Source organism: Mirounga angustirostris, unplaced genomic scaffold (assembly GCF_029215605.1).
Source record: "Mirounga angustirostris isolate CCGP_5_RB_7025 unplaced genomic scaffold, mMirAng1.0.hap1 SCAF_5, whole genome shotgun sequence".
NCBI lineage: Eukaryota > Metazoa > Chordata > Mammalia > Carnivora > Phocidae > Mirounga > Mirounga angustirostris.
The window spans coordinates 113,011,063-113,033,304 of record NW_026991713.1 but is presented as its reverse complement, the minus strand read 5'-3'; the positions used below and the strand labels follow the sequence as shown (position 1 = coordinate 113,033,304).

At 36.3% G+C, this 22,242-nt stretch overlaps 1 protein-coding gene across 5 annotated transcripts in view; it reads left to right on the top strand.

Moving 5' to 3' along the window:
* ARHGAP12 (Rho GTPase activating protein 12) overlaps window positions 1–22,242 on the top strand; it is a 125,136-nt gene that overhangs the window by 52,465 nt on the left and 50,429 nt on the right. For 4 of the 5 annotated variants that reach the window (XM_064591910.1, XM_064591911.1, XM_045874252.3 and 1 more), the window contains 2 exons: window positions 13,397–13,660; window positions 21,119–21,256. In XM_064591910.1, the coding sequence (XP_064447980.1) occupies window positions 13,397–13,660; window positions 21,119–21,256 (402 nt within the window). The remainder of the gene's footprint in view (window positions 1–13,396; window positions 13,661–21,118; window positions 21,257–22,242) is intronic. The other variant, XM_064591912.1, reaches the window with a different exon arrangement.

The window sequence follows — 22,242 nt, the reverse complement described above, 5'->3', positions numbered from 1 at the left end:
ACAGTGCTGACATGCAGCCTTGTTAACAAATTGGTACGTGTGGTAAGTTAGAAACCCATTTATTTGGTTGTGTTCATTTGAAGTGACAATTTATATTTTCCTTAGATAGTTTTTCAGAATATTTTACTTCAGAATCTTATTTTTGAAAAAACAAAAAATAGGTTTTTATCAGAAAATGACAAAGAATGGTATGTCAGCCAATTAAATGTGTACCATGTACTCGATTAATTTTATATTTTTTTGAAATTTATTATATTTTTGGCTGTTACCAGAAACCTCAGTGTCTAAGCTTAGACTTCTGCGTGTACTATGTGCTTTCAACAAGTAAACACAGATGCATTCTTTTCATTCGTGATTGTACCATAAACTTGTTACTCTCTAGAACTTTCAGCCATGGAGTATTGTTTAGTCATCCTCTGAATGCTGATCACACAGTTAGCATTCAAGTCCCTAGAGAGGGAGATTTGTGATAATGAATGGCAGCATACCAGGCCACTGCATGTTGCTTCATCAGTATAAAATAGTAGCTAAGTCTTGCTGTTTCAGCATAATGTCCTATTGGAGAATTTTGTTTGCTTAACTGACCAAGGACAAGCATATCTTGTTGAATGCTTTCAACACATGTTTAACAATGAGGTTTCGTCAGTAAATATTAGTTTCTAGTAGCTGTTTCATTTACCTTTCTATTTTTAAAAAATTTCTATGGATTGGGAAAGTAGTTACTGGGAAAAATCAGAATCTGAGTCAGGGCTCGAGAAGGGATCTTTAGGTTATATTTATTTGTTTCTAGACTTCGAAAATACATGATCTTCCTCTAAACTCTTGAGGGGCTTCGAGTTTCGTTGAAAAGACTGAAAAATAACGAACATAATGTAGTGTGAGGGGGGCTGTAGTATAGGTGGACACAAAATACTGTGGATTGATACCGTCCAGTACAGTGGCCAGTTGCCATGTGTGGTTATTGAGCGCTCGAATGCGCGACTGATAGACTGAGGAATTGAATTTACTTCAGTTTCCGTTGTTGTTAAGTTAAATTTAAAAACTGACATAGAATAATTTGAGTATATGAATTTGCTTTTTCAATTGTAAATTTTATGAAATCTATAGATCAAGTACTTCGATGAAAATTTTAGGATTTGAATTGAGATATGCCATAAAATATACACTGGATTTTAAAGACTTAAAATTTTTATGTTGATTAGTAAAATGCTAATATTTTAGATATATTGGGTTAAATGAATATATTATTAGAATTCATTTTACCTCCTTCTTTTTACCTTTTTCATGTGGCTACTAGAAATTTTTTTTTTTTTAAGTAGGCCCCATGCCTAGCGTGGAGCCCAGCGTGGGGCTTGAATTCATAACCCTGAGATCAAGACCTGAGCTGAGGTCAAGAGTTAGATGCTTAACTGACTGAGCCATCCAGGTGCCCCCCACTAGAAAATTTTACATGTCATACCTAGCTCATACTATATTTGTTTTAGTGCTGCTCTAGATACATGGGAGTTCTACACTGAGGCATAGAGGAGCGTCTCAAAGAGAAGGTGACCTTTGAACCAGCTCTTTTATGGTTTTATATGCAGTTCACTGGTTGGTGATTAGGGACAGGATATCCCATACAGAAGGATAGACAAAGATTTGAAGGTAGGGGTGGGGGAATAGCATGACATTCATAGTAGATGTGTGAGTCCCATGGGGGTTTCAGAGCAAAGAATGTAAAGAGAATGGCAATGAATGAGGCAGAAAAGATTGGGACTGGACTGTTCAAGAGCCTTACAATCTCAGCTATGGCATTTGAATTTCTTTTATAGTCAGTGAAGTATTCATTGATGTTTTTAAGCAGGTGAATAACAAGATCAGATTTGTGTTGGGGCACCTGGGTGGCTTAGTTGGTTAAGCGTCTACTTTTTGGCTCAGGTCATAATACTAGGGTCCTGGGATAGAGCCCCGTGTCGGGCTCTCTGCTCAGCGGGGAGCCTGCTTCTCCCTCTCCTTCTGCCCCTCCCCCTGCTTGTGTGCACTCGCTCTCTCTTTCTCAAATAAAATCTTTTAAAAAAGATCGGATTTGTGTTTTTAGAGAATTATTATTGGTACCGTGGAAGACCAATTGAACAGGGTGAAGAAATGGAGGCAGTCGCCCCCTATGGGTGCTTGCTTGTAGTCATTTAGCAAAAAAGATGAAGAGAACCTAGACTAAGATAGTTATCTTGAGGGTAAGAGAAGAAGGAATTCAAGGTATATTAGGAGGAAGAATTAGTGGAACTCTTTGGAGTAAGAGAAGAGACACAAGATGACTTGGAGATTTCTGATTGAGTAGCTTATGATGCTATTATTTGAACTGGAGAATATTCAAAGATAGTGTGTTACCGGGAAAAAAAAGTTTAGGCAGAGGATATAAGGAGTTTGAGGAATGTGTGGAGGATCCATGCTAGCAGGTCTTTCAAAATACATGTCTGTCATTTAGGGGGAGAGGTGGATGTTACAGGGTGAGTTTGATTTTATTGAAACAGTAGAATTAGGTAAGATTTCCCAAGGAGACTATAAAAACAGGAGTAAGGAATTAATTTCAGTATATGGATTCCATAATAGCTTCTTAGTTTATATGAAAGTAATTTTCATTCGGGGACATATTGAATGTTTACTGTGTGCAGGTGCCGTGTTAGGCACTGTAGATGAAGAAATAAACAAGGCAAATATATCTGCCTTAAAGATAATCAAGTTCTAGAAGAAACGGCAGATAAGTAAATCTGAGATTATAGTACAGTGTAATAAGTACCACAATAAGCTACAGCGTAGTAAAGCTGTAGGAAGGGATGCATGTGAGTGCACAACAGAAAATTATTGGAGGAGGTGGGTGTGGGCTTAATCTTTAAGGGGAAATTTGTCTTTTGTTCTTCTTTTGGCAAATCTTTTTACCTGTGATAAACTTCCTAATTGTGCACACCCTTGTGACTATGTATAATGTATAGGTCCCTTTTACCTGGGGCTTTTCACTGTGGTGTCTGTCAGCTCTTACCTATCCACCTTCTAGGTACAGACTGTCTTTACCTACCAGTAATTTTAGTTAGCATGGCATGGCACGATTGCACTGTTGTCACTTGGCATCTGTTTTTGCAGGTTGGTAGCACAGAAACGACTTCATCAGTATGTTTGTTTATGGCTTCCTAGAAAGAAGCATTTGTTAGACTTCACAGCTTTCCTACTTGGGGCCTGCCTTCTTATTGTCTGTCAGGGGAGAGACAGAAATGGTGGCAGATCTCTGATGGTGTGAAGGGGTTGTTCAAGTTGTTGGCTAAGGTGATCACAGGGGAGGGGAAGAGGACAGAAACAAGATGAAAGATGAGCTAAAAAAGTTTTAGTGTATGAATATAAGGTAACAAACCCTATAGGAGTTCAGCAACCTCAAGTGCAATAAATAGAAAAACTACAGAAAAGAGGTTTTTGTTGTTTTTTTTTTTAACCGTGAAAATAATATGTATTAAAGCTTTTCACAGTACTGACTCCCCTGAGCCACAGTTATGTTTCATTATGGGAAGGCTGCTTTTTATTTCTCTGTGTTATGTCAGCTAAAACAGATTTTGAGTGTACTTGGAGCGCCTTCACAACTTCCTTTGACTTACTTGGCTTCCTCCTGCTTCCATTTACAGATCCAGTTAAACCTCTGCTGTGAACCTTTCCTCCACATCACGTGTCACCCTCTTCTTGTTTATTGCTGCTTTTTTGTGCTCCTAGAGCATCCTGTACACACAGCCCTCTGTGGCACGTAGCTCATGCTATTGGAATCGTTTTATTATCTGTCTCTTTACTAGGTTGCTGGCCCTTAAGGACAGGAACTGTCTTACTTTCATCTCCCACACAGCTTGAAATTAGTTCTCAAATGGTAGCTAAATAAGTAAAATCATACAAAATGTCCCTATGCTGCAGACCCTGAAATTTCAATGCAGTCATGCTTTAAGATATAAACATTAGAATTTATATTATAAAATTATCAAACAAGGGATAATATGTTTTTGTCCCTAAAATTTCATTTTAAGCAAAAAGATTTCTTTTGGAAAGTTACATTTTCCAGTTAAAATTGATATGCAGTTTTCAATTGTGAAACTAAAACAAATTTTAGTTTTATGTTAACCGAATATTGGCTTGTTGGCTATTTTTTGTCCTCTATTCTGTTAACTGGCTCAGTGTTAATGATAATTAGCAATTATGGTAAGGCAGAGTTTAAGCAGGTAAATTACCAAAGGCGCATAAATGTCTTTTTTCCATATGAATTAAAATAGAGTTAAAACATAATTTAAATTTTGTTTTGGAGTCTGATATTTGGTAAGTGCCTTTTTTTTTTTTTTAACCCATAAACTAAATAAAAAATATGATTATAGGCTGCAGGGACTTAAACTGATTATTCAGTAACATAAATAGAAGTATACTTATGTAAATATAATTCATCATTGTTATTTTTATTATTGTTAATATGAAGATAGGTACCTAAGTATCAGTACTGAGTAGCATATGCTATTTAAGAAACAATAGGTATAACTCCTTAGTAAATACGTATTCTGCCATTCCCCGAAGTTTATTTTAGAAGCAATTCTTGAACTAATGTTAAAAGAAAAAAGGGGACAAATCTCTGTGTTTTGGGTATTAAAAAAAGTAAGGATGCAGGTAGAGTCTTAAGTTTAAAGTTATCTTCTTATATATATGGTTCCCCAATTTTTTCTTTCTGTGGATAGTAGGAGGACTATTTTAATCTATGTATAGATAAAGTGGAACAGGCCAGGGCTTTTTTTAAATACGAAATTGGGTCATGTGCAGAGGTACTAGTCCTAGTTTGGTTGTTAATTAACGACAGATATGGCCCATAAAATTAACTTTGTTTCTGTGCTCTCCTTTTAAAGATTATTTTGTATGAAAAAATCACTTACTCTTGTTGTCTATAGTTGATGAACAGGGTTCTTTGTTCAGTTTAAGTGCACAATACTTAAGTCTTAAAAATATTAGAAAGCTAATTTTTATGTGATTCATATGTTGAAAGTACTTCTTGTTATTTTAATTCTCTGACTTATCTGCAGACTGAGAAACAACTGGTGGTATGAACAGAAATGTCTTTAAGTACTTTGCGTTTTTTTTTTTTTTAAGATTTTATTTATTTATTTGATAGAGAGAGAGACACAGTGAGAGAGGGAACACAAGCAGGGGGAGTGGGAGAGGGAGAAGCAGGCTTCCCGTGGAGCAGGGAGCCTGATGCGGGGCTTGATCCCAGGACCTGAAATCATGACCTGAGCCGAAGGCAGACGCTTAACGACTGAGCCACCCAGGCGCCCCAGTACTTTGCTTTTTATAATACAAATTTATTGGGCCAGGGGGACTAGTTTGCCCTGAGTCCATTCAGGAAGATTTAATTTTATCAGTGTGTTTTAAACAATAGTATACATAAGGATCCCATAGAGTACTTAAAAATACAGATTCTTGACTACTGCCCCCCACCATTGTCCATCCCCAGTGACTCTGGGATATGACTCAAAAATTTTAAATTTAGGGGCGCCTGGGTGGCTCAGTCGTTAAGTGTCTGCCTTTGGCTCAGGTCATGATCCCAGGGTCCTGGGATCGAGCCCCGCATCGGGCTCCCTGCTCCGCAGGAAGCCTGCTTCTCCCTCCCCCACTCCCTCTGCTTGTGTTCCCTCTGTCGCTGTGTCTCTCTCTGTCAAATAAATAAATAAAATCTTTAAAAAAGAATTTTAAATTAAAAAAAAAAATTCCTAAATGAGTCTGATATAGATGATCCACTGACCACCTGTTAAGAAAAGACTCATTTACGTAGTGTTAATACTCTGGTTGTCACTTTTATGAGTCTCCCTGGACTGAGCAAGTGCCCCGGATTCTTGTCCTAATCAAACTCTAAAGGTAATAATTCTCACTGTAAAATTGGGAAAAATAAAATTGGGAAATAAAGCACATAGAAAAAAAATTATACATATTCCCATTATCCAGAGGAAACTGATAATGTTTTAGTTGGTTTTTCTCCATACTTCTAAATTTTTAGTTGGAGTTTAGTTGGAAGTTAGAAGCAGTTATATATTCTGCTAATCCCATTAAGCTCATACATTTTTTTAATAATATTATTAAAACTCGTCACCATTTTTAGTGCCTCTCTGAAAAAAAAATATAAATTGCCTCATATATCATTATTTACTTAACCATTCCTCTGTTGCTGGATGGTTTTTAGATTTTTTTTTTAAATTAACATCATGTATTATTGGTTTCAGAGGTATAGGTCTGTGATTCATCAGCTTTATTAATACCCAGTACTCATTACATCACATGCCCTCCTTAATGTCCATCCCCCAGTTACCCTATTCCTCCACCCTCTTCCCCTCCAGCAACCCTCAGTTTGTTTCCTGTGACTAAGAGTTTCTTATGGTTTGTCTCCCTCTCAGGTTTTGTCTTGTTTTATTTTTTCCTTTCTTCCCCGATGATCCTCTGTTTTGTTTCTTAAATTCCACATATCAGTGAGATCATCTGATTGACTTATTTCGCTTAGCATATAATACCCTTTAGTTCCATTCACGTCGTTGCAAATGGCAAGATTTAATTTTTTGATGGCTGTGTAATATTCCATTGTGTATATATATACCATATCTTCTTTATCTATTCATCTGTCGATGGATGTCTGGGCTCTTTCCATAGTTTGGCTATTGTGGACATTGCTGCTATAAACATTGGTGTGCAGGTGCCCCTTCAGATCACTACATTTGTACCTTTGGGGTAAATCCCTAGTAGTGCAATTGCTGGGTTGTAAGGTAGCTCTATTTTCAACTTTTTGAGGAACCTCCATACTGTTTTCCAGAGTGGCTGCACCAGCTTGCATTCCCACCAACAGTGTAGGAGGGTTCCCCTTTCTCCACATCCTCGCCAACATTTGTCCTTTCCTGACTTGTTAATTTTAGCCGTTCTGACTGGTGTGAGGTGGTATCTCATTGTGGTTTTGATTTGTATTTCCCTGATGCCAGGTGATGTTGAGCACTTTTTCATGTGTCTGTTGGCCATTTGGATGTCTTCTTTTTTTTTTTTTTTTTTAAGATTTATTTGCGAGAGAGAATGAGAGACAGAGCATGAGAGGGAGGAGGGTCAGAGGGAGAAGCAGACCCCCCGCTGAGCAGGGAGCCATTTGGATGTCTTCTTTGGAGAAATGTCTGTTCATGTCTTCTGCCCATTTCTTGATTGGATTATATATTTTAGATGGTTTCTAATTTATTTCTGATAAATAACATTGGAGTGAACATCTTTGTGTGAAAAACTTTTCTGTACTTAGGATTTTTTTTTCCTCCTTTGCTCAGGGTTCTAAAAATATTTTTAAAAGCTTTTGAAACATACTGCCAAACTGTTGGCTAAAACGGTTTCAGCTAATTAAAGTTACCAGCAATAAACTGAAGCTCTTACATTCGACTTTCACCAGCACTGAGTGTGTTTAGTGAGCCAAAAATACTTTTTTTTAACATACAAAATGCTGTGTAATTATTTACATTCCTCTTTGAAGTTACTGTGTTTTGTATATATGTAAACATTAGTTTGATATTCTATACTATTTTTTTCTATCAACATATTTTTAAGAGTTCTTGAGGAAAATTCTTGGTGATCAATAAATGGTAATTCTCTTGATTTTTTTTTCTCAATGGTTTCAGCAGTTGATAATAAATATACACAGTTTCGTTTTGCCAGAGGTGAGAGTATTAACAAAAATATTGAGTCCTCTTCTGTTCTCTTTCCACGCATTTTGGAAGTTGAAAGTATAAGCTGATTTTAATTATGAAGTTAATTTTTTTTAAAGATTTACTTATTTATTTGAGAGAGAGAGCGCCAGCACAGAGAGGGAGAGGAAGAGGGAGAAGCAGACTCCCACTGAGCAGGGAGCCTGACGTAGGGCTTGATCCCAGGACCCTGGGATCATGACCTGAGCTGAAGGCAGACGCTTAACCTACTGAGCCACCCAGGTGCCCCATGAAGTTAATTCTTAAGAAAACAAAATTTTTACTTCTGCTAGAAACTATTTCTGATAGGAAATGAGCAACATTTCAAATGAACATCTTTCAAAAAATTTAACTGGTGGTAAGTAACAATGTGAAATACTAAAATTTTACCATTCATTCATTGTCAATAAACCTCTTCTAACTATATGTTCTTCTACTTAAGATTACTCTTATATCTCTTGATTTCAGACATAACTGTCACCTCCATTGCTTAGTTTATCAGTTTTGAAGAACACCAACAAAATTTGGAGATTCCCTGGAAAAATTAGGGATCATTCTCCTTTTCCTCTCTTAACGGTGCTTGATATTTATATAATTATTTTCATTTCTTGTATGTTTCCCTTTGTCATTTTAAATAATAAATGTAAACCTTTATCTTTCCTGTTTAGTCACTGAAACCGTTTGGGACTCTCCTCCCTGTGCTGATTTCTGGAAACTACCTCCAGGCAGAAAGCTTGGAATGGTAGGACGCACCTCATTTGTTTCTTCTTTCTGAGATCACAGTTCTGCGCTGCTTGTTGTACAGTGCCTGAATATACTTGTTTCCTAGATTTCATTCACTTTTCTCCTTGTTGATGGCAGGAAGATAATTTTGGATTCTCATGGCTGGAAGCTGAAGTCCTTTAATGACTTCTTAATTTCTAGTGATTGTTCCAGAACCCCTGTATTGAAGTCTTTGGAATGATATGGTCCAAATTCCCCTTCTTTTTAAAATTTTCTTCTCTCTGATTTTTAAATACTACCTTTTCCTGTTTCGATCTTCTATTTCTGACATTCCTTTCTGCCCCCCCCTTTTTTTTACTAGATCCTCTAACTTTGGTACTTCAATTATATTAATTGCAATAATAATTGTAATAATAATGAAAACACTAGAGGTCACCATGTCAGACCCTGTGCTAACTTTATACCTATATTCTCAATTTAATTTCAGCAACTGTTTAGTATTCTCCAGAGTTGTTTTCCTCCTTCTCGCATTATGTATACTCACTTAAGTTATTGGCCCCATGTAAATACTGATGACTTACATTTATATTTTTAGCCCTGATTTCTGTACTGAACTCCCAGTCTTTATATCCAACAGTCTGTGAGCATTTTTCAAAGGCTTATCAACCTAATACAATCTGAATGGAACTCTTCTTTGCTTCTCTTTTTTTATGTTATTCTTTATCTTGGCATTATTTGATCTGTAGTTAAACACACACACAACAAAAAATATGATTCACATAAACAAAACAAACAAAATCTGCATGCTAATTTAACTTAATTATTTCTTAAATCTGGCCCTGCTGCTCCATTCCTGCTGTCCTTGTCCCATTGCAGCTCTCCTCATCTTCTGTCTGTACTTTTGTACCAGCCTAACTGATCTCTGCCTTTGGTTATGTCCCTCTAAAATCTGTAATATTTCTAAATTTTAAGTCAGAATGTACTTCCTGGCTTAAAGTCTTCAACCTCCTTGTTCTGTAATTTGCTGTTTCTTAGATCTTTCTCTTGCTACTCCTTTTACCTACTCTAGGAGTCACAACATTCCTTGACTGTACCATGCTGTTTTTCTAAACTTTTGTTCATATTGCCTCTGTATCTCCACCTTTTACCTGACTGACTCTTATTTATTCATTTCTCGGACTCAGTCACTTGTTTCCAGGTCTTTTTCCTTTTTGCTCTCATAGCATGTCCCATACATAGCTCTGAGTCTTGTCTATTACACATTTAAATGATCTTTTGTTTGACTTTTCTTTTGCTGTATTATGAAGTCTTAGAAGACAGTACATTTTAAAATTCATATTTATAATCTTAGTGTTTAGTTGAGTACTTGACTCCCAATTCATTTTTAAATAGTTTCTATCTTAAATGGTGACACAACTGTCCATCCTTTCCCCATACTAGAAATGTGGATGTTTTCCTAGATTCTTCTCTTTTTATCACATGTAACCAGTTCCTACTCTTTGAATTTTGCTTTTACTTGGGCATTATGTGTTTGCATTCTTTTGTTCACATGTTCATTCATTTAACAAATTTCATTAAGTGCTGCTGTTTGCTAGGCAGTGTACTAACTATACTGCTTGCTGGACATTGCATTGAATTTGTAGAATTTATACATTAATTTTTGCAGAAGTAACATGATTATAAAGTTCAGTTTTTTATTTAGGAACAAAGGTTTATCTATTCAAGTATGATTTTAGGCACCTGAGGGAGATTTTATAAGTGTTCCCCATTTGGTTTTGTACATTTCTTTTAAAGCTTATTTGTATTATTTTCCTATTGTGAATGAGGTTTTTCTGTTGTTACATTTTCCCGTTTGCCCTTGCTCATGTATGGAAAATTGATTAGATGATCTTTATCAGGCCAACTTACTAAATTTCTTAGTTTTTATGGATTTGAGTTTCCAGATATTTGTTATGTCATTGACAAATATCAGGGTATCTTTTTTCCTCTAAGGTATTTGAGTTTAACTCATTTTTCATATCTTTTTTTTTTTTTTTTAAAGATTTTATTTATTTATTTGAGAGATAGAAAGAGAGAGAGCACATGAGAGGCGGGAGGGTCAGAGGGAGAAGCAGACTCCCTGCAGAGCAGGGAGCCCGATGCGGAACTCGATCCCGGGACTCCAGGATCATGACCTGAGCCTAAGGCAGTCGCTTAACCAACTGAGCCACCCAGGCACCCTCAATTTTCATATCTTAGTAGTACATTGCTTAGAACCTCCAGTACAGTGTTGAATAAAAGCAGTGATACTTGGCATCCTAGTTTTCTTCTAATGAAAATGCTTCTTATCAGTGTCTTGCTAACTGTGATGTTTATTTTTAAATAATAATTTCTAAAAGTCAGGGGCGCCTGGGTGGCTCAGTCGGTTGAGCGACTGCCTTCGGCTCAGGTCATGATCCCAGAGTCCTGGGATCGAGCCCCACATCGGGCTCCCGGCTCGGCGGGGAGCCTGCTTCTCCCTCTGACCCTCTCCCCTCTCATGCTGTTTCTCTCTCGCTCGCTCTCTAATAAATAAATAAAATCTAAAAAAAAATAATAATAATTTCTAAAAGTCAAATTAGGGGCGCCTGGGTGGCTCAATTGGTTAAGTGTCTGCCTTCAGCTCAGATGGTGATCCCAGGATCCTGGGATCCAGTCCCGCATGGGGCTCCCTGCTCAGCGGGGAGTCTGCTTCTCCCTCTGCCCCTCCCCCTCTGCTCATGCTCTAGCGTGTGCATGCGCGCTCTCTCAAATTAAAATCTTAGGAAAAAAAAAAAAGTCTAGGAGTTTTATCCTGAATCCACATTGAATTTTATCAAATGCATTGTTGGTATCTGTGGAGATGATTATGTGAATCTGTTAATGTAAAGAATTATAGTAAAAGAGTTCCTAAAGACAGACTTTATTAATATTTCTACTTCTTTCTTGATTTACTTAATGCAGTGCTGGATTTGATTGCTAATGTTTTACTTCGTATATTTTCATTTATATTTGTAAGTGAGGTTGGTTTATAATTTTCTTTCATTTAATTCTTTGGTTTTGTTTTAGAATTACGCTAGTCTCATAAACCGTGTTGAAGCATTTCAATTTTTTAAATTAGAAAACCTGTTTGAATTTGAACTGTTTAAATAATAGGAATTGGTTGTTTCTTAAGGATTTAATATTATTTTCCATAAATAGCTTTTAGAAAATGGCTGTTTCTTGGCATCTTTATTTCTCCAAGTCTAGTAAAGTATCAGGAGCAAAATAAGAACTTCTTTTAACACTTGTTGAATAAATATTCTCTAGGTAAGGTTCTGAGGAATGATTTGCTATATAGAATTGTTTGTTATATTAACAGACTTCATTGTAGTCAGAGAAACATTGTTACCTTGGCTAATTCACCAGGATAAGGAATTAGTCTGGAAGAGAAATACTACATGGAAATCTGTCTTAGATTTTCTTCATAGAAAGATGCTGTTTGGTGGTAGTCTAAATTCAAAGCTAACATTTCAAGGAAAACAGTCTAATTTGTATCATTGAATACAGTAGTTGGGTAATTACCATGTGTAAAAGGACCGAATGTAATCATTTTACATATGTATTCATGTTTGGGGTTATTTTTACTGTGTTCTCTTATAAATCTTATTCTGTGGTTTAGACTCATTATGATTATTTTACAGGCAAATAATATTTTAGGAGTTAAAGTGCTTTAATTTTTAATAAAACTGATTCAGTGTATCCATCCACATTTCCCTTTTTAAATTCTGTATTTTTAAGCATTCATAAAACTCTTGGGTACATTATAGAAGTAATTAAACATCTGAATATAACTCCAGGATTTATATAGTAAAGCAATAGTTCTCAGCCAGGTCAGCCAGTTATGTCCCCAGAGGACATTTGGTGATGTCTGGAGACTTTTTAGTTGGCATAATGGAAATGCCTCTATCATCTAGTGGGTAGAGGCCAGAGATGCTAGTAAACATTCTAAAACACACAAGATAGCCCCCCACAGTAAAGAATTATCTGACCCAAAATGTTATTGGTGCCAAGGTTGAGAAACTCTGTCATAGAAGGAAAGATATGTACACAAATACGAATGCACAGTGTAAAAAGGTGTTCTCAGACGTGTGCTTTTTTCTTCAGCTACTAGAATTCTAACTTAATACAGTTTACAATGTCCTTATGCAAAGTGTATGAAGAATATTCTGCTCTTGACTGACATCTAGTGAGACATTTAAAAGTAAAAAGTAAAGCTGTAGATTGAGATTAAGCATTTTAATCAGTTACTGCTGATTCTTATTATTCCACTGTTAGGAAGTTCACAAATCAGGAACCTAGGAGGAGAGTAAATGATTTATTGCTACTGAGAAATTTAGCTGAGAAAGAATAGAATGTAGTAAATTCTTAGCTGAAGTATTTTATCTCCTTTATCTTTCATTTATATATTGCTGATTTAATGTTTAAGTTTAGAACATAAAATCTTTTTTGATAGTGTTCTGAATAAAATGTTTAATTACTCATATGTAAGACTTTTTGTATTTTAAAAAATTGCCTAAAATCATAGACTTTTAGAGACAAAGGAGACCTGTGTGGTTTAATCTGATTCCCTCATTTACAGAGATTTAAAAATTCAATTTCAGGGAGGATGAGGTGATCTAATCCAATGTCATACAACTTGTTAGTGCCAGATCTTGAACTGGAACCCACAGTTCCTGACTTCTAGTGGACTATTCTTTCATGGTGAGGGGAAGTTACTAAGTACACTTAAAATCATGAATTTTAATACTGTGAAATTGTTTTTTCTTTAGAGAGAATATGTACACCTGTATGTATGTTTTAAAATAAGTTTATGTATTTTCTATGTCTCATGTTTCATTTAATTTTTATTTGTAAATGCCAGTTTAAGCCTGAATATTTCACATTTTTCACAGGCAACAACACCTCCAAATCAAGGACGTCCAGATTCTCCTGTCTACGCTAATCTACAAGAACTGAAAATATCCCAGTCTGCTCTTCCCCCACTTCCTGGGAGCCCAGCAATTCAGATTAATGGAGAATGGGAAACTCATAAAGATAGTTCAGGGCGTTGTTACTACTATAACAGAGGAACCCAGGAAAGAACCTGGAAACCACCTCGTTGGACTCGGGATACAGGCATAAGCAAAGGAGATTTCCAGAGTCCAGGAGACCAAGAGGTATGAATAATTAAGGACTCAACCAGTGACTTAGCAAACTTTCTCTCTTTTCATTATTCAAGGCCAAAGAAGTGAATAGTTTATTTCTTGGTATTGAAATGGTAGAACACTTGAAATCTCTAAGCTACTAAATGTTCTTTCCCAGTTTCGTTATATTAATGCTAGTTATTTTCTAATGTCTAACTAGTAGACAGTAGCTAACCTTATAATGTGTTTACTAGTTCCTGAATTAACTCATTTAAAATTGCTTAGTGCCAGTGGCTTCCCTCACATTCTAGAAGATACTAATGCAGTTACTGTTATTGCCGAATCAAGGACATTTTTTAGAAAAAGGAAAGAAAATATATGATATGATTTAGCCACATAAATAAAAACAAAGTTATGAACTGGTTAGACACTTTTCTGTATTGGTTTGGTTTGGCTACAGAGATGCTTTTCAGTGTTTGTCCTTCAGAGGTACAAGATCACTTTTTATTTATATGTAAGGAAAATAAGTATAATGTAATTCCTTTGCTATAAATGAGCTATCTTGTAAAGTATGACTGTTTACTCTAAAATCATTATTTTCTCTATCAAGTGTTCATACTACTTGCCCTCCACCTTTGTTTCACCTTTCCCTGCACCTCTTGGAGGGTGGTGCAGTGAACTTGGCCAGCTATATTTTGAGAAACAGTCATGTCAGAGGTCTGGAGAGATTCCTTGGGACTCTTCAGACATACAGGAGAGACTTGGGTAGGATTGATAGAATGGAGTTAAATCCTGCTGTTTGATAGACGGAGGCCCCTACACCTGCATGGGACACTCTGCTCTTACAGAAAGCATGTATAATAAAAACAGAACTCCAGTTAGGTAGGAGCTGGAAAAATCAGGTAACACATCTTGTATTTAGTGGAATCTAAAAGCTTTTTGTAGTTAATGACTCCTCTTCTTGTCCTATTTTTCAGTTGGTTATTGATAGCTTTGGTTTGGTGGTAACTTGTACTTTCAGTGTTCAAGAATGAGATCGGGAGTAGTGAGAGAAATTTGTTCATGTGTTACTATAATAAGAAAAGTGTTGGGAAAATATTTGAATTGAACTGAATTGTAGATCTAGAAAGATTTCAAATTACATTGTTCTGTATATGAATAATAAAGTAAAATCTAATAATTTGGAAGAATTAGGGAAAGTTCAATTATAGAATAAGGAAATTTAAAGTACACACAGCAACTTTAAACATGCTTTTTAGCTTTCCATATTAATAAATAGATGAGAGTGATTTGTATATCACAATCTCTGCTTACACTACTCATCTCCAGAGCACATTTTCTAATAATTTCTTGAGAAAGGTTGCATATAGGAGGTAATATTGAGACTTTGTATGTGAAAATGTTTGTATTCTGCTCTTATATTTAATTGATAGCTTGCCTGAGTATAGAATTCTAGGTTGGAAATAATTTTTTCCTCACAGTTGGAGGGCATTTTGAACTTCAGTGTATGGCGATATGGATCAGCTGCTTGCCAGGAGTCTCTAGTGTCAGAACCATTAGGTCTTTCTTTTAGACTACTCCGTCTTCACGGAAGTCTTAAAATCTGCCAGGAAAGTAAGGGCGGCCAGAGTCTTGGTAGTCAGCATTTAGTTTTGCATATAGTCCCTCAGTCTCCCCTCTTTCTGGTTGGTACCCATGACCCAGTTGTGCCTCTTGGTCTTCCAAATCAGAATCTTACTGTTTTTTCCTCATAAGAGGTAATTAATTCCTGTACTTTTACTGGGAAGAGGGGAGGGTGCACACCTAGCAAGCAGGCCTGAAGGAAAGGGATTCTGGCAATTTTAGTCCTCATTGCATTACCCCTGCCTTCACCCTTAGTTCCAGGAGGACTTAATACTGTCAGTTCCTGAGCCATTTGAAGATTCTGCTCTGTAAAGTGGTTGGATTTCACTTCCCTCACCAACTCCACTGCCTACCTCCACCATTTTAGAATCTGCTTTCTTTGTAGATAAGTTAGTCTTTTGTTCATCTGCCTCTCAGCTTCCAGAGTTTTGTGACTGCTCTCTTCTTGTGTTCTCCCTGTTCTTGGCAGTTTAAGTCTTTTAAAACATATTTCAGTACTTTTAGTGGGGCTTGAGAGGGGAGAATGAGTGGTCACTTTTCCATCTAATTAGAGCTTATTATTTTAGTGGTTACCCTAGAACAATGGTTCTCAACTGGGGACAGTTTTGCCTCCTGGGGGACATTAGACAATGTGTGGAGATACTTTGTTGTTGTTACAGCTCTGGGAGGGCTCCTGGCATCTTGTGGGTAGAAAGCCAGAGATGCTATTAAACATCCTTGATACACGAGATAGCTCCCACAGCAAAGAATCATCTGGCCCTGAATGTCAGTAGTGCTGCTGGGGCGGGCCCTGCCTTAGAAAGGCTAACATGCATACTTCCCAAAGTCTAAAGTTAGTTAGTATCCTCTTGCTCTTTAAGGCCATGTGAGAACCGTAGGTGCTGTTTGCTGTTGGCTTTTATTTCTGTTTTTAGCCCCCTTATTGTTGTACATGTTGATTCTTAAATTCATCCTCCTATTTAGCACTTTTTCCCCCGTCACCCTCCTTTATGCAAATGAGATTATCTTGGATAACGTTTGTCTTGGGTAACTTCTGTCTTACGCACGTACTTTTAAATTTTCTTAGCGAGGATTTGCTAGTGACTGAGGATGTTAGTGATAGAATCGTAGTTTTTTCTGGAAATTTATTTTTCCTCATTTTTTAAGAATATCTTTACTTGATATACAGTCCTTTGTTTAAGGATTTTTAAAAATTTATTTATTTGACAAAGAGAGAACACAAACAGGAGAGGGAGAAGCAGATTTCCCGCTGAGCAAGGAGCCCAGCCCAGGACCCTGGGATCATGACCTGAGCTGAAGGCAGACACTTAACTGACTGAGCCACCCAGGCGCCCCTTTTGTTGGGATTCTTGAACTTGAGGAGTCCTGTCCTTGATTAGTTCTGGAAAATTCCTGGTTTTCTATAAATAGCCTCTGTCCCACTTTCTCTTTCCTTTCATTCTGGAACTTTGATTAGATGAATATTGAATCTGCTTACATTGGTCATGTCTTTTGATTTCCCTTTATTTGTGAATTTTATCTCTGTGTCTTTTTGTGCTTCATTCTCAGTAGTTTTTGATGTAGTTCCTGTTCACTATTTTTCATCTTCATTATTAAACCAATCTGTAAATTTAAAAACATGTTAGCTTTTATTTATTTGGGAGAGCTTCTCCATCTTATTACTTTGAAAAGTCTTAAACCTAAAAAAATAGTATAATGAACATCCACATACTAGATAACCTTTATCTAGATTTACCTGTTTTAACATTTTGCCACATTTGCTTTTTCTCTTCCTCCTTCTACCTGCTAGTAATTTTTTTTCTGAACCATTTGGATTAAGACAACATAATATTTTATTCTCTAAGTATAAGGACATTTTCCAGCAAAACTGTTGTCGTTGTTTTTGGTGAAAGATTATCATACCCAAGAAGTTTAATATTGGTATGTTACTTAATACACAGTTAATATTCAGTGTTTCTCACTTGTCAGGTAATATCCTTTATAGATTTTTTTCCTGCAATGAAAGATCCAGTGAAGGATCATGTATTTCATTTATTTGTCATATCTTTCTTTAGTCTTATTTTATATTTTATTTTTTATAATTCTGGTACATAAGGTCTTTAAAAGTTGGATTATGCTGCTTTTCTGCTGACTCTTACTCATGGTGTTTTGTTTCACATCTTGTCCACATATGTGTGTTTTACTTATTTATTTTTTAAAATATTTTATTTATTTGTCTGAGAGCACAAGCAGGGGGAGCGGCAGGCAGAGGGAGAAGCAGGCTCCCCACTGAGCAGGGAGCCCGATGTGGGACTTGATCCCAGGACCCTGGGATCATGACCCGAGTGAAAGGCAGATGCTTTACCAACTAGCCACCCAGGCGTCCCTGTATGTGTGTTTTAATATTAGACTATGTATAGTGCTTGGAGATTTTTACATATAGAAGTCTTTAATGCTGGGGTTGAAAGATTGTTCTGTCAGAGAGGATTTGCTTTTGTTTCTGCCAGGAAGCTACTATCCTGTGAACATTTGAAACTGAATTTTCAGCTTTAGTTTTTGTAGGCCATCTAGGTAGTAGTAATTTGGATTGCATGAAGCCTGGTTTATGGTTGGAGATTCTCCCATTTCCCCCCATTTATCTGGGGAGATTCCTGTTATTTCCCTTGTGAGGAATAAGGGACAAGACTTATTTCTGGCTCACTGATAATCTGAGGGCATAGTTCTTTGGGGTTCCAGTTCTTTATTGTCAGGGGGGAATCCTGTTAACACTCCCTACTTTTGGTAGTCTCGATTCCTGTTCCCCAATACTTCATGGCCTTGAAAACTAATGTTCTAGTTTGGGGTTTGGCAAATGCCTTCAAAGAGAAAGCTGGTCTTTATATTCTATTTAGATTATATTGATCTCTGAGTATTTCTTAACCTTTTGCTTCTGGATGATTCTTGAAAAATTTATGTAATATTTTAAATTGTTTTAATCCAGGTAATCAGTATCCCTGTGTCATTCTCCTGTAAATGGAACATCTCTGTAGCCCCCTCTATAAGGCTATATTTGCCGCAAAATATATACCTCAAAGTTACTGAGCCAAGTACCCTGCTGAGTGGAGTTATGAGTATAGCACAGTTAACATTTAGAGAATGCTTACCAAAAATAATTTTATTTAATTGCCACTAAATAGCTCTTTTCTAGCAGTAAATATCAAGATTTTAAAGGTACTCCTGGTTTTATAAAGAAATAAAACATGTTGAGATACCGGAGGTTTCTTTTCATGCAAGAAAGAAACATCTTACTGCACAAAAATTGGGAAATTATGGGAGCATTTCGTCAGCTAGAAAGTCATGTTTATGAAAAAATTGATTTAATGACTTTGTTTCCTAAATTAGTTTTACTATAATTCAGGTGTAATTGACATACAACATTGTTAGTTTCAGGTGTACAACCCTAGTGATTCTGTATTTGTGTATATTGTGAAATGATCACCACAATAAGTCTAGTTAACATCCATCACCACTTACAGAATTTTTTTGTCTTGTGAGAAGTTTTAAGATCCACTGTCTTAGCAACTTTCACATATGCGATACAGTATTATTAACTGTGTTTTCCATGTAGTACATTACATCCCCATGACTTATTTATTGTATAACTGGAAATTTGTGCCTTTTGGCCCCCTTCACCCATTTAACCTGCCTCCTCCCCCACCTCTGGCAACCACCAGTCTGTTCTCTGTGTCTGTGAATTTGTTCTGTTTTGTTTTGAGGATTCCACATAAGTGGGATCATACGGTATTTGTCTTTCTCTATCATCTTATTTCACTTAGCATAATGGCCTTAAGGTCCATCTCTGTTGCAGATGGTAAAATTACATTCTTTTTTTTTTTTATGGCTGAATAATATTCCACTGTATAGATTTCTCTGTTTCTAAAAGATTTTATTGTACTTTGCTTACATGAACGTATATTTTAAGTGGTCTCAATTTAAAAATAAGTCCTGATTTTAGGGGTTTTTTTTGCTTTTTTTGTTTTTAAAGATTTTATTTATTTATTTGACAGAGAGAGACAGATGAGAGGGAACATAAGTAGGGGGAGTGGGAGAGGGAGAAGCAGGCTTCCTGCCGAGCAGGGAGCCTGATGCGGGGCTCGATCCCAGGACCCTGGGATCATGACCGGAGCCGAAGGCAGCCGCTTAACTGACTGAGCCACCCAGGCGTCGCAAGTCCTGATTTTTGAAATAGGTTTTCCTTTTTTTTTTTTTTTTTTTTTTAAGATTTTAATTATTTGCGAGAGAGAGAATGAGAGAGAGCATGAGAGGGAGGAGGGTCAGAGGGAGAAGCAAACTCCCTGCTGAGCAGGGAGCCTGATGTGGGACTCGATCCCGGGACTCCAGGATCATGACCTGAGCTGAAGGCAGTCGCTTAACCAACTGAGCCACCCAGGCGCCCTAGGTTTTCCATTTTTAACATTACTGTTACAAAACGTATATAGCTCACTTTATGCAGGGCTTCTGTTAAGTTGTGTATGTCAGTTTTTGTGAACATGTTACTATTAGTATGTTTATGTCTTTAAGTTACTTCTACAACATTGAGAATCTACCTAAAAATGACCCTAGAGGGGTCATTTACAAGAGAGCTAATCTCCATAAATATTGGTGAATGAATGAAGTTTAAGTGCAGTAAGCAAGTTGCTACTCACTCACATTATGGTGCCCTCTTGTTTGAAAAAGCAGAAATTAAGTTTTGTCAATCTTAATTGCTTGTCTTGTATGTCTGAATTTTATCATGCTTTTATTTTATTTTTTAAAGATTTTATTTATTTGACAGAGAGAGTGAGAGCAGGAACACAAGCAGGGGGAGTGGGAGAGGGAGAAACAGGCTTCCTGCCAAGCAGGGAGCCTGATGTGGGACTTGATCTCAGGACCCCAGGATCATGACCTGAGCCAAAGGCAGATGCTTAACGACTGAGCCACCCAGGCGCTCTTTATCATGCTTCTAAAAGTAAAGCATACCTAAGTTATTTCCATACTGAATTTTTTCACTGCTCTATCATGTTTGAATTTTTTCAATATTATTTTTTCTTGTTTTGAAGTTTAGTTTTCAACTATCTTTAATAAATTAGACAAGTAAAATCAATAAATTAGAACATAAAATACAGTATTACAAGACTAGTGTCTCCCCCCTCCCAGTTCCATACATTAGAAAAAACATAATTCAAGATATATTTATATCTTGAGCACTTTTGTTTGCCAGGCATGAGAATTTTCAAGAAACTCAGTCTGATGAAGTACCCTCATCCCCTATTTTGCTTACACGTGGATGTGTATACCCATACACACTCCTGTCGGGGTTTTATTATTATTATTTTTATATACTTATTTGACAGAGAGAGATACAGCCGAGAGAGGGAACACAAGCAGGGGAAGTTGGAGAGGGAGAAGCAGGCTTCCCTTGGAGCAGGGAGCCCGATGTGGGGCTTGATCCCAGGACCTTGGGATCATGACCTGAGCCAAAGGCAGACGCTTAACGACTGAACCACCCAGGCGCCCCTTCTCCTGTCAGTTTTTAACCTGATTTCAGTTTAAAAGCAAAATTAAATAATAGAAGGTAGCATTTTATCGCTCAGTCTGAAAACATTGTTTTCAGTTTTATTATGGTGAATTTTTCCAGGGTTACATCGTTGTGATAAAATAACTATTACTAATTTAACCTTACCACTTACAGTGTACTATTTGAAAGACTAACAGTTTGTTTTGAAAATTAAATTTTCAGATATAGTCAAGATATCTTAGTGCTTACGGCTAATTACAGTTTATTGCTTAGATTTTCAACTGCTGCATATATATATATATATATATATATATTCAAAGAAGAAAAATCCTTATGTTTCTGACTATTTATAGCTTTCATCAGAAGAAAACTACCACAACATTTGTTACAGCCAGTCAGATAGTCAGTGTGGTTCTCCTCCAAGGGGTTGGTCAGAAGAGTTGGATGAACGTGGGCATACCTTATATACCAGTGACTATACTAATGAAAAGGTACATTCTTTTTTTCTCATCTAGTTTTTTTGGTCAGAATCCTTTCATGAAATAGTTGTGTACTGAAGTTCTAGTAGTATTTTAAAAACGCATGAAAATATTCTTTATTGTAATTCTGAAATCATGCCAGTTGACAACATGAAAACTCATTATGTAACTACTGATTCATGGTTATAAATTGCTTATAATTACACTGATTTTTGTGGTGTCAAAACTGTTTAAGACACACCTTTTTAAGAGTAGACCTACTGAGTGTCATTCTGTTTAGACTTCTTCAGTAAGCATATTTCTTTATATTTTTCTTGAGGAATGGTTTTTTAGGAATAGTGTTCTCAGCATGTGTCACTATGATACACCACCTCACTTTCTATACTCCTTTTTCTTTTATAACCAAGTTATGTAAAACAAAAACCATGAATCTAGTACTTTATGATGAACTAGTTTGGGAATGCATATTGAAATTTTATGTATTAACATCTGGTATCATCAGAGAAGATAACTGGTTGGTTGTGCTTGCCTTAATTACTTCACATTAGAACATAAGGACACATTAGTTTTCATGTATTTCACATTTAAGATCATGTGTTAAATTAGCAGTACTTAGTCTTTTGCCCCTCATAGTCCCTGTATCATATCATATGAAGTTTTATTATTAGTGTTATTTAAATGATACTGAGTGAGAAATGTGTTGGCTGCAGGAAGTAATTCCTAAGGGTTTGCACGAAGTTTGGCTTGAATTGTTCAGTAGTTTTATATTTGAAGATTAAAAAAAAATTCTCTTTTGTTCATTTCTCAACCCTGTTTTCAGAGTGAGTGTGGCACTGTGTCCAGTGTATATGTATATCTGTGTGTCTTTATGTTATATTTTCTTATGTTAAGTGGTGCTTGACATTGGAACTAGCTTGACACTGGAAGAAAGAGAGAGGAAATAAATTCACATTTAATATTGAGTTTACTTACTCTTACCAAACTTAAAATACAAATCT